The sequence below is a fragment of the Leptodactylus fuscus genome, chromosome 5 (genome assembly GCF_031893055.1).
Source record: "Leptodactylus fuscus isolate aLepFus1 chromosome 5, aLepFus1.hap2, whole genome shotgun sequence".
Classification (NCBI taxonomy): Eukaryota; Metazoa; Chordata; class Amphibia; order Anura; family Leptodactylidae; genus Leptodactylus; species Leptodactylus fuscus.
In genome coordinates, this window is record NC_134269.1 from 140,265,967 (window position 1) to 140,278,800 (window position 12,834).

General features: G+C 37.8%; 1 protein-coding gene across 2 annotated transcripts in view; it reads right to left on the reverse strand.

Annotated features, from left to right (window-relative positions):
* SYT1 (synaptotagmin 1) overlaps positions 1-12,834 on the reverse strand; it is a 160,979-nt gene that overhangs the window by 120,516 nt on the left and 27,629 nt on the right. Inside the window, exon 3 of one of the 2 annotated variants that reach the window (XM_075274373.1) lies at positions 5,126-5,248. In XM_075274373.1, the coding sequence (XP_075130474.1) occupies positions 5,126-5,248 (123 nt within the window). Of the gene's footprint in view, positions 1-5,125; positions 5,258-12,834 lie in introns of both variants that reach the window. The other variant, XM_075274371.1, reaches the window with a different exon arrangement.

Below are 12,834 nucleotides of genomic sequence, written 5' to 3' on the forward strand. Positions count from 1 at the left end.
GATTAGGCCTGGATGAATGGGCCTAAGCAGGAGGGTGTCTTGAGCTGCAGACGCCACGGCTGACTCAGTCTCAGAGTCCACGTGAAGATAGGGCATGGCACATTTTTTTCCCACTAGCTGAAATTGTGAGTGACTCCCATTGAATGAATGAAAGGTGTTTTTGCAGGTGATTCTTCAGGTGGATTCTACATCAAAATCCGCCTGCAAAAAACTCCATGTGAGCATACCCTAAGGAGACATAGAACCCCTTCTGATACAGGAGTAGTATGTGAGTCCTCCCAGCTCTGTTGAATTTCAGTCAATACTCACAGAGTGGACAGGCATATTTGTCTATTTACTATACAAGACAACCCCACGATTTACACTTTGGGAAGTCATTTTGAAGCTAGAATCATTCCAGTTAGACAAGCATGATATAGATAAATATACATGAATAGATCTTTTCTCTATGAATGGTTTCCTAGAAATCATTTGTTAATATAGGTCAATGTAAGCGAAACTAGACATAGTATTAGTTACAATCAGTAGTGCTATCTTTATAATATAAAATAAAGATACAGCAGAACATACATAGGAAATGAGAACTACTAACATTTCTAAATATAGAAAATTTAAGACATATAAGGGAATAAAAATAGATTTAAAACAGGGAGATGTTGTGACTTTTATTCTAGAATAATAATATACTTATGCAAGGAATAAATCTAAACAACACCTATAACTTTACATGAAAGACAGAAAAATGTGTCTATGATTTTTACCCAGTGGAGTGGAAAAATAATTCCCTTCCTCTTCTGAAATGTTTGTGAAAATAAGCTATCATGCTCCTACAGAGTTCTTTGGTCATGCCTCCCTTTGAAGCCCAGTGAATTGCACTGTGCTAGGTGAATAACAATTAGACTTCCAGTAACATGAATTATGGAATGACTGTACATGGCAGGAATAACCTGTACAGTGTTCATACATTTTACTTAGAAGATCAGTTTAAGAGTCTCAAAGTAGTTTGCTGTTTTTGATGATATTTATATATTGTAAGGGTCCTGAAAATGAGTCACAAGGGTCTTCTGTACCCAAACAGTCAAATCAGAAAATTATCTTTGTTACCAATCGTAAATTTCTTGGGAAAACTAAAGTTACAGAATAACCGATAACTAGCTGGGACAAGGCTTATATGTTAAGGACTGAGTATTGTGTTTGACATGTATGAAAAAAGTGTGTATGTTATCCAAGTGAGGTTTTATGAAAAAGACAAATTTTATGATTTCGTAAGAATACTCAATGTAATAATCTGTTATTCCTATATATGAAAAGGTTTCAATTTATCTCATTTGATGACTGCAAAGTCTTAGTCCGGGTCCCACGTGGTGTAAGCACCGCAGCAAAAACTGCTACATTTTACAATCCCTGCAAAGTGGATGGGATTCTAGCCAATTGAAGCAGAAAGTGAAAAGTGATGCACTTTTTTTTCTGCAGCCCACAACGTGGGGCCTTAGCCTGAAGAAGGCATCTGATTTGTTTGAAATCTGCTTGGAGGATTATTTCAGTATTACACTTTTATAGTCTACTAACAAGTATTGAAATCAGACAGAGATCTGTTAGCTAAACCCATCCCTGTTGCCCCATAAACTATCAACAAAAATATGTATAGTACTCTATATACATACTAAAATAGACTGCATTTTCAGCCAGATTACAAAGCTACAGGCCATTCTTTGGTATGGGTGCTACAGTGCCTTGCGAAAGTATTCAACCCTCTAGAACTTTTCAACCTTTTGCCACATTTCAGGCTTCAAACATAAAGATATACAATTTAAATTTTGGGGGGAAGAATCAACAACAAGTGGGACACAATTGTGAAGTGGAACAAAATGTATTGGATATTTTAAACTTTTTTAACAAATAAAAAACTGAAAAGTGGGGCAGGCAATATTATTCAGCCCCTTTACTTTCAGTGCAGCAAACTCACTCCAGAATTTCAGTGAGGATCTCTGAATGATCAAATGTTATCCTAAATGACTGATGATGATTAAAAATAATCTACCTGTGTGTAATCAAGTCTCCGTATAAATGCACCTTCTCTGTGATAGTCTCAGGGTTCTGTTTAAAGCGCAGAGAAAATCATGAAGACCAAGGAACACACCAGGTAGGTCTGAGATACTGTTGTGGAAAAGTTTAAAGCCGGATTTGGATACAAAAAGATTTCCCAAGCTTTAAACATTCAAAGGAGCGCTGTGCAAGCAATCATATTGGAATGGAAGGAGTATCAGACCACTGCAAATCTAGCAAGACACGGCCGTTCCTCTAAACTTTCATCTCAAACAAGGAGAAGACTGATCAGAGATGCAGCCAAGAGGCCCATGATCACTCTGGATGAACTGCAGAGATCTACAGCTGAGGTGGGAGGGTCTGTCCATAGGACAACAATCAGTCATACACTGCACAAATCTGGCCTTTATGGAAGAGTGGCAAGAAGAAAGTATTTCTCAAAGATATCCATAAAAAGTCTTGTTTAAAGTTTCCCACAAGCCACCTGGTTTTATTAGGTTTTACCTAGTTTATATTTCTCAAATTTTTACGGTTATGTAACATCCAGATGGTGGACATACTATGGGCAGATTAAAGTGGAAGTACTCCTTGAAGTTTTACCTACAATGTGTCTACATGCATATGTAATATAAGGTTGCCTCCATCATATATTTCAGGTACTTCAGGTAATATCACTGCAGCCTATCAACAATCTATGAAGACTAGGATCATAGAAATCCTCTTTGATATACTGCTCCCTGAAGCCTGTGTATTTCCAATGACATCCCTAAATAGAGAACAATTGTTCTGCACACACTTTGCACGGTAGGAGAGTTCAATGACTTTTCATTTGACTTTGCAGCAACAAGAGCTTGAACAACTGCTTTCTTTCAATAAAGTTCACATTTGTTTTCATCTGCAGACAGAAAGAGAAATGTGTTTGTAAGGACCAATTTCTTCCACTTATTATTCTTTGGCAGGATTTAGCTGTTTGAGCTTTATAAAGTCTCCCATTGATTTAATGATATTCTCTGAGTATTGAGTGGTCAGTCACAATGGAAAGGAACATAAGAATTTGTGCTCCTGCATTGCCAGAGAACATTAAGATGAGGTCTCTTTGATCTGCAGGCTCCTGGGTTTGCTTTACCTGAAATGTACTCATGTTAAATCTAAATTATATGTTTTATATTTCTTTCTGAAATAAATGTATTTTGAAACAAACATAGATACAAAGACCTCAAAGGAAAGGCTAATACATTGTATCTCTTAAAGATCGGTGATTACATTTCCCAACTTCATTATAAGTTATTGGGGTGCTAGGGGTTCTTTATACACAGTTTAGAAGTGGACCTTCACAGAATATATGCAGTGAACTCTGGAGGTCAAATGGATCCCTGCCCATCCTTATCTGTTATGATAGTTCTAAAACAAAACCTTTCTATTGCCGATTGCGCTGCCTGTGAGATAGCCTTCAAGATGCTTTTTACATGCCATAATCTTGGTGATTGACAATTTGTATGCACAACAGATTTGTTTTTTGACAGATTAAACATTTCAGGTCACCTGGCACACACCAATTTAGACTGATATACACTCACCGGCCACTTTATTAGGTACACCATGCTAGTAACGGGTTGGACCCCCTTTTGCCTTCAGAACTGCCTCAATTCTTCGTGGCATAGATTCAACAAGGTGCTGGAAGCATTCCTCAGAGATTTTGGTCCATATTGACATGATGGCATCACACAGTTGCCGCAGATTTGTCGGCTGCACATCCATGATGCGAATCTCCCGTTCCACCACATCCCAAAGATGCTCTATTGGATTGAGATCTGGTGACTGTGGAGGCCATTGGAGTACAGTGAACTCATTGTCATGTTCAAGAAACCAGTCTGAGATGATTCCAGCTTTATGACATGGCGCATTATCCTGCTGAAAGTAGCCATCAGATGTTGGGTACATTGTGGTCATAAAGGGATGGACATGGTCAGCAACAATACTCAGGTAGGCTTTGGCGTTGCAACGATGCTCAATTGGTACCAAGGGGCCCAAAGAGTGCCAAGAAAATATTCCCCACACCATGACACCACCACCACCAGCCTGAACCGTTGATACAAGGCAGGATGGATCCATGCTTTCATGTTGTTGACGCCAAATTCTGACCCTACCATCCGAATGTCGCAGCAGAAATCGAGACTCATCAGACCAGGCAACGTTTTTCCAATCTTCAATTGTCCAATTTCGATGAGCTTGTGCAAATTGTAGCCTCAGTTTCCTGTTCTTAGCTGAAAGGAGTGGCACCCGGTGTGGTCATCTGCTGCTGTAGCCCATCTGCCTCAAAGTTCGACGTACTGTGCGTTCAGAGATGCTCTTCTGGCTACCTTGGTTGTAACGGGTGGCTATTTGAGTCACTGTTGCCTTTCTATCAGCTTGAACCAGTCTGGCCATTCTCCTCTGACCTCTGGCATCAACAACGCATTTCCGCCCACAGAACTGCCGCTCACTGGATGTTTTTCCTTTTTTGGACCATTCTCTGTAAACCCTAGAGATGGTTGTGCGTGAAAATCCCAGTAGATCAGCAGTTTCTGAAATACTTAGACCAGCCCTTCTGGCACCAACAACCATGCCACGTTCAAAGGCACTCAAATCACCTTTCTTCCCCATACTGATGCTCGGTTTGAACTGCAGGAGATTGTCTTGACCATGTCTACATGCCTAAATGCACTGAGTTGCCGCCATGTGATTGGCTGATTAGAAATTAAGTGTTAACGAGCAGTTGGACAGGTGTACCTAATAAAGTGGCCGGTGAGTGTAGATCTCATTTTGGTAATTCGTCTCAATGACTGGCCAGATATATGTATATATGAAAGCATTGTAAATGGAGCTTTGTAAGGAGTAACCTCACAATGGTTAGGATAGGATTCCCCTTACCCTGTTGCAGGCCTTTGTTGTGTGTCTGCGTCTGCAGGACTCAATGTGTGAAATATATCGGGATCCAAGAATTTTGCTTAAACACAAAAGCTTCTCCCTCATCGTTTACAGAATAAATAATGTACAGAAAATATAAAAGTGCAGCAGAATAGATAGATTACTATCTCACCTGATTATTTTGGAAATCATAGTCTAATGAGTATTGAAGTTTTCCAAGTTTCTCTTCTTCTTTAGGTTTTTCTTTGTCTTCCCCATCAGTTAAACCAGTCTCAGCATCATCATCGTCGTCATCCTTTAATGCCTGGGAAGTAAATTTATGGAATGTGTCAGCTTTTGCTATGATTACGCTATTCTGCATATAAGACTATGCAGTATTTTTACAGTAGGAAGCCATGACGGTTTTATTCATACTGTCATACAATAAATACATGTGCTTAGCAGGCAGCGAAAAAATAAATTGAAGATTGACTTTAGAATGGAAGCAGGCATAGTAAGGGTTACATTTCCACGAAACTATTTTACGTGAATACTGCATAATGCTTGTCAACCAATCAGTTTTCTTAAAACTTTCCACACATGCGTATAGCAGTATTACAGTCTATTAAAATGTTTCATACCAATGAACTCAAGTTAACTCAAGTTCTGCATGCACTATATCAAGGCTCATTCCAGAATTAAGGCTGCCATGTCTTGAGTTTCATAAAAAAAACTTTTCAAACATGTCAAAGTGCCATTCACGCTAAATATTCAGTCAGAATAAAACATGCTATCATTGCACGGAGACTCATGAAACAAAGGGTTTTCTAGGTTCATTATTCTATTCAATACTTTTAATGTAAAGCCAGGCTGAACCAAATTTATTTGACAATGTTTAGATTTCATTACATCATTTAGGAATTGTTTGTTAGTAATTAAGTTGTAGCTTTGCAATTTAATTAACTGGAGATTTAATCTAACATTTTCTACTAGTAATAGCAGGCTTATGTGTTCTTGCTGCCTTATAATAACATTTGGAAAATGATTGTTTCTCCACTCTGGGTATTTGTGGGTATTTAGTGGAGATGGAAATGCAATTCATTCTGCAATGATGAAAATTATTTAGATTTATGTTTGCCTGTTAAGATCTCTTTTAACCACTGCCAGACAAAGTCATTTTTCATTTCCTCATTTTTGCTTTTTCACCCCTATTTTTTCTCCCTTCTTTAGTAGGATAAGAATATTTTTTTAATGGATCGATTTAATGTTCATAAAATGCATTTATAAACTTTAAATAAAATAAGTTGTGGTGGGGTAAAAATCACATCTTAACGTTATACAGATAGTCAGTATGACTTTGGTGAAAATTCCTTTGTTGTGTCTTACTACTGCCGGAAGCAAAGCTTAATAGGCTTAGTATAAGGTTAGGTCCAGGGAACCTAAACAAGGCCTCTGGCTGCCATGAACACAAATCACTATCCAGTGATCTTATCATGGATAGAGACGAGCAGGTCAAAAACCTCCTTCTAACTGCTCAGATGTCATAGCCACTACTCAATTTATTTTAGTAGATGACAGCAGATATTATACTTGATAACCACTACATTTATTCGTAATACATGGGTACAACCATAGGTACACACCAGAGCACACAGCATATTTCCCCTTCTGACCTCGACTGTACATGTACAGTGCATGTTGGAAAGGAGTTAAAAAATTGTTTACAAAAAATACCAATATCAGACACAATGTAGATATCTCATTTGTGTGGTGTAAAAACCCCTAGGAAATTTGGCCTTCTACAAATAGATAGTCTGATATACAGATCTCAACTTTTGGAGACTTTTTGTTTAAAGCATAACTAAGCTTTACAATAACTTTTGATTTTCTAGCAGCATTACTACCATTAATGAATGTAATATATTTTATTAACAAAGCTCGGCTCCTTTCTATGAAATTCTGCACTTTTTATTCTTTCCCTTGTTTCTTTAATGAGAGCAGAAATCTGTACGCACTGTAGTGGCATATAAATCCGCCAATCTCAACTGTATTTTCAACTGGTGATTCCTCTGGAAATTTTACAGGTATTTTATAATTTTACACAAATTTTACAATTGTGATCTAGAGACCTGTGATGAAAATCTCATCTCTCATATGACAAAACCAGTGTTTTAAAATGCCTGATATATAATAGTTTGAGGCATTCCCCACAGCCTGTGCTTTCCTGCATTATACTAGTGCCCACCCATACACCTAGTGAAAGATGTACACAGATTTCAGTGGTCACTAGAGAAGCAGGCGGAAAAATGCAGGATTTCACATAAAGGAGTCAACACCTGTTAATAAAGTAAATTACAACATTTATTAATGACAAAATACTAGAAATCTAATAATTGGTTGAAAGTTGTTTTAAAGTTTTAGTTGTTCTCTTTTAAACTTAATATTATTTGACTCCTTTTTTTAGAACAGATTCACATGGCTAGTTTGCTAGTTCAATACAGTCCTTGATATGATTGTATTTTATATATCTTTGATACAAAGCTAAGAGCAGACTCATGAGAAAGTAAGGATAAAAAGGGAAGAATCCTCCTGTTTTGTATCCACTTCTTCTCATCGCTGTGGGCAAAAGCAACGCATCGCGGTTCTTCCTGCAGCGCTTTAGAAGGAAAGTTTGCAGAGTTTTCCTCCGTGGACTTTCTGTTACAATTATACCTATGGGGAAACCACCACCATTTCTGTAGGTATAATTGACATACTGCGATTTTCAGAACCGTGCCGTGTTTTTACCACAAAGTGGGCATGGCATTCGCTAGACTCCCATCCACTTTGCCATTACTGTAAAACGCTGCGATGAATGGTTAGTATTACATTTTTAACAACCTTTATTGAGAAAATTAATGCCACATGCTGCTCTAAGCCATTTTGTCTTGAACATCACATTTTTGTAGGTAAATTTTGTGCCTGGCTCAGACAGTTTTAGTTGATGTAATATAGCTGATGAACAGTCTATTAAATATAAATAAGGCAGCCATTTGTTTGATGTACAGTGTATTAATTCTACACCATGGATTGTCTGACTTGTGAAGTACATTTCAATATATTTTCCGAGCAACACACACAATGATTTGGCTGGAAAAATGAAGATACCTGCCAAGAAGCCATCAGCATATAAAACAACAACAACAAAAACTTAGTGATAAATGTTAACTAAGGAATATATCTGGCAGAACAATATATAACAGATGCCAGTATGTTAAATGCTTTTTTATCACTATAGTTAAGTGTATGGGCAAAGCAGCAGCTTCATGGCACATAGCTGTCAATCACTCAGAAGCCATTTGGCCACAGCTACTTTGTGATCTCTATACTAAGCCTCGGATGAAATTTCACAGAGCTATTGAAAATATATGGATGCGATTTTACTTTTTATAATTAACTGCTTGTTTACTATGGCATTAATAACTATTATCTGACCTTAAAAAGGTAATTTAAACATATTGCATGGAATTTATTAACCCATATATGCCATTCTTGTGACATACATGATTAATGTGTTAATCTGGCCCACCTTTGGCACACAACCCTTTTTGTTGTGCCAAAGATGCTCCTCCTGGCCCATTCTGTGGGTTGCTCCCCACCATCTGCAAATGGCGGAGGAGTGGGCAGAGAGCGGGTTGATCTGGATACACATCAGCCCAATTATTATGAAAACTGGAGTGAGTTATATTAGAAATGTGGCGACTTGCATTGATGCCCATTCTGGTGCATGAGCATGCACCTGATTTACTAAGATCCCAGAGCCTCTTGATAATTCAGGGACAGTTAGCTAAAGTCGGCCTTTTCTTGAGACTGGAATTTGAAACACCAGTCATAATAAATTCCCCTAGTACACATATATGCAATGCTTATGGGGTTTTATTAAAACAGTGGTCTGCTTTGTTGCATGAAACAACACTACTCTAATCCATGGAAAGTGTATGGCACTGCAACGCACAATGATACATATAAATGAGACTGTGCAGCAATACCAGCCACAAGTTAAAGGCAATAAAAAAGACCCCTTTTCTTATCCTGGGTTTTTCAGACATACTCAATACTTATCCATTTATTTAGGGATGTATTACAAATGCCGCCATGGTTAGGTGCACAGTATTAGTCACTATGGGCTTAGATTAGCATAGTGCAGAGAACATCTATTCTTGAGCAGTCTAAATTCAATTAGAGGTATAAATTCCAGGACTCATATTTCACTTAGTAGAAGTAATATTATTAGGAAATGTAAGATGAAGCATACAATTGATCTGAAATTTTTGTTTAATAAATGTTGATTATTTGCAGCAATTACACAATTTTAGCCTTCTAATACAATTCTGTTTGTATTTGTGGGGATAACTCTATTTACGTATGAATGAAATCAATTTAGTTCAGCCTCTTGATGTATTAAGCAGTGTTAAGCAGTGGATTAATCTCAATTGAGAAGCCCCAGCTGTCAAGACAACTAATCATAAAATGTTTCCACTATCTATGGTTTATCCAAATAGGAAATAAAAAACCTACCGCCAGTGACAATCCAGAACAGTCATGAGATACAACACAGAGAGGGAGGACACAGAAGGAAGAAATCAAATTAAGACAGCCACACATAACCATTAGTAAGAACCTTGGAAAAATGACCATTAGGTATTTCATTTACAGTAAGTGTAGGTCAAATCTGGTGTTCAACGACTATTCTGTAAAGTCATTTATGTTTATGCATGCAATCTTTATGCGAATATGCGGTGTTATTCCAGTATTCATATCTCTTATACATTGATACTTCCTACATCAACACTGACATTCCAATGATATTAGTATGGTACTTACTCTTTCTCATGCACCCTTACTAACTTCAACATTGTTTCTGTGATGGCTGACCATACATGGTTCAACCTTCTGAGAATCATCTTGGAGCATTATATAAAATCCCATCATTATTAATGGAATATTGCTGACAAAACTGACACACTGTTACGCTTAGCACAAGTCACAACAGGTGGGGCATGACAGAGATTTTCTCTTTGCTTCCTCTTAGGCCTCGTTCACATCTGCGTCGGTAATACGTTCAGGGGAGTCCATATGGGGACCCCCCTGAACGGACTACCGAACGCATTGGTAAGCAGTGTGCAGTGAAAGCACACTATAGTCTGTAGGGTCTGTGTGCTTCCCGCATGGTCTCCACACGAGTCATGTGGACAGGAAAGTAGATTGTGAACTAGTTTTCTGTCCGCATGTTCCATGCGGAAAGCACACGGACCCCATTAGTCTATGGGGTCCGTGTGCTTTCACTACACACCACTTACCAATGCATTCGGTAGTCCGTCTGGGAGGTCCCCATGCAGACTCCCCTGAACGGATTACTGATGCAGATGTGAATGAGGCCTTAGATTCATAGACTAATCCTTTTGGTCCAACACTAGCCATAACACTAATAGGAGAGATTCATGAAACTGACTGAAACAAAAACTGTCTTTGTCGCTGAAAGCAAGCTAACCCGTGCAGCTTTTATTTGTTAGAGCGCTCTTGAGAAATGAAATCCATGTTGCTATGAGGAACAAAGACAGATTTTTTTCTTTTAGACATACATCACATGGATCACGCTTGTCTTGTGTGATAGGGAATGCAACGATTTACTACTGTATCTTCCCAATTTTTCTGTTACAGCAATATTCCTATGTACCTATTGTAAAAATAAGAGTAATGGGGTCCTATTTACTTGAATGCAGTGTGTTTTGCATTTCTCAGTATAATGGGTAGACAAGAAATCCAAAAGTTATTGAAGTCCAATACAGGGGATCCCAAATTTTAAAAAATGATGAATTATTTCTTATATAGTATCACTACCTCTGTAATATTTGGATTGTATCCTGTTCATTTATAGACTGTCCTGAGCTTTATACGTGTGAAGGTCAATTATGTACATACTATATAATACATAAACCCACAACAAGCAATATAATACAGCTATTTAGGCATAAAGAATGAAAAGCAACCTGTGTATCTCAAATTCCCATGTGTACCATAAAAACACCATTAAACTACATTATAACAGATATAATGCCTGGAACATATCCTGATAATATACATGACCTGCTATGCAGTAAATATAAATGACTTTAAAGAAACAGATTACTAAAAGCATTTGAGAAATGTTATATAGAATAGTTCTAGAAAAATAATTACAGAGCTATGATGAAATGACCATTGACCACTCTCAGAACGGCTCGATTCCCCATACAGCGCAGTATTGACAATGAAATGTGCTCATAAAAGGGATGATTTACTGATCATACTGTAACACCGAAGAAAGTTCATAATGTGCTAATACATCTACTTCATGCTCGTATAAATATTTCAGATGCCTTCAAAGCACATTCCCTCTTGAAATAAATAGGTCATTTTTCCACATAGTGACAAAGATAGTACATTATACAAAACTGAATAACATAATACATGTAAAACAGAAAAGGAAAAATGGCAAGAAAAAAAAATAAAAAAACAACAATAGAAATAACAAAACACATTGTTAGTAAGAAAATGGGTGTCATTTACGCTGCCAAAAGTCAATATAAATATAGAAAGCCCATTTGTAAATTGGGTATCGTTCAGGTTCATTAAAGATGATTTGTCAGATGAGAATAACTTCTTGTTTATCAAGACTTGAGAGCTTTTATTTAGCAGAGTAAAAAAGTAAATGACCAAGAGCCTCTATAAAAGGAGCTGGTTTATTTCTATAGTGTGCCTGAGCAAGTCTGCACAATGCCCCTTTAGGGCTAGTTCCCACGGGGCAAGAGGGGGCGGATTTTGACGCGGAATCAGCTTCATAATCCGCCCCCTCACAATAGAGGTCTATGTGCGGGTTTGTTCCCGCTCGTGGAAAAAAGAGGCGAGCTGCCTTTTCTTCAGGCGGATTCCGCAGCTGATTCAGTCGTGGCATCCGCCTCTTCACAGTACCCTCCGAACTAGGCCCATTCATTTGGGCCTAATCCCGAGTGGAAAGCCTGGACGGGATGCAACGGAATTGGTTCATGCGGAACCCCGTGTGAACTAGCCCCTTGGGTACATGTATACATTCAGGATTTGCACAAAGAAACTTCCATGTATATACATTGTTTTAATGGTTATTGGATAACGATATAGATTTTCCATATTAAAATCTGAAAATTCACACATAATCCTGTGACTGTATGGCCAGAACTTAAACATCCACATGTACAGTAGTTTTATGTGGACTGTAGCTAGTAAGGAAGTCCCAGGAAAACCCCATTCAGTTGATAGACCTAGTTGTTATCATGTCAGAGCTAGACAATATGCATTTTTTTTTATTTACTAGCAGATAGGTCTGTAGTGGCATTATATGCAGTGGCTATGTAGCAAACAATATTGGCCATCACATTTGGATCAGTTGGCAGTGTATTCTGTCAATAACACAATAACGCCATCAGATTCTGGCAACCAATATGTCTGCATTTTCTGTTAGAATAAATGTAGGCTACATGATACAGAAAGCTTTGGGTACAGCTTGAACTTCTGAATAATTATTATATGGAAATCTGTATTTTTACTACGTTGTATAATTTAACCCATCACAATTGTAACATTAAAATATGCAATTAATGTAAAATTTGAGAGTGCCTATACAGCGGAATAGTTGTCTGAACCCACCCATTTCTATTGTGTATGGGATTGTCCTGACCATTATCTTGTACCAACATATGTTGAGGACAAAAAAAATATGTGCAAGTTGTCTCTTAACATCCACAATCCTCTGTTTCTGCAAGAGGTAAGTCTCCACTAGAGGTGCCATGAACCCAAACATTTAAGCATGCATGTACAAGGGAAGGTCAGGAAGAATAGCTGTCAGTC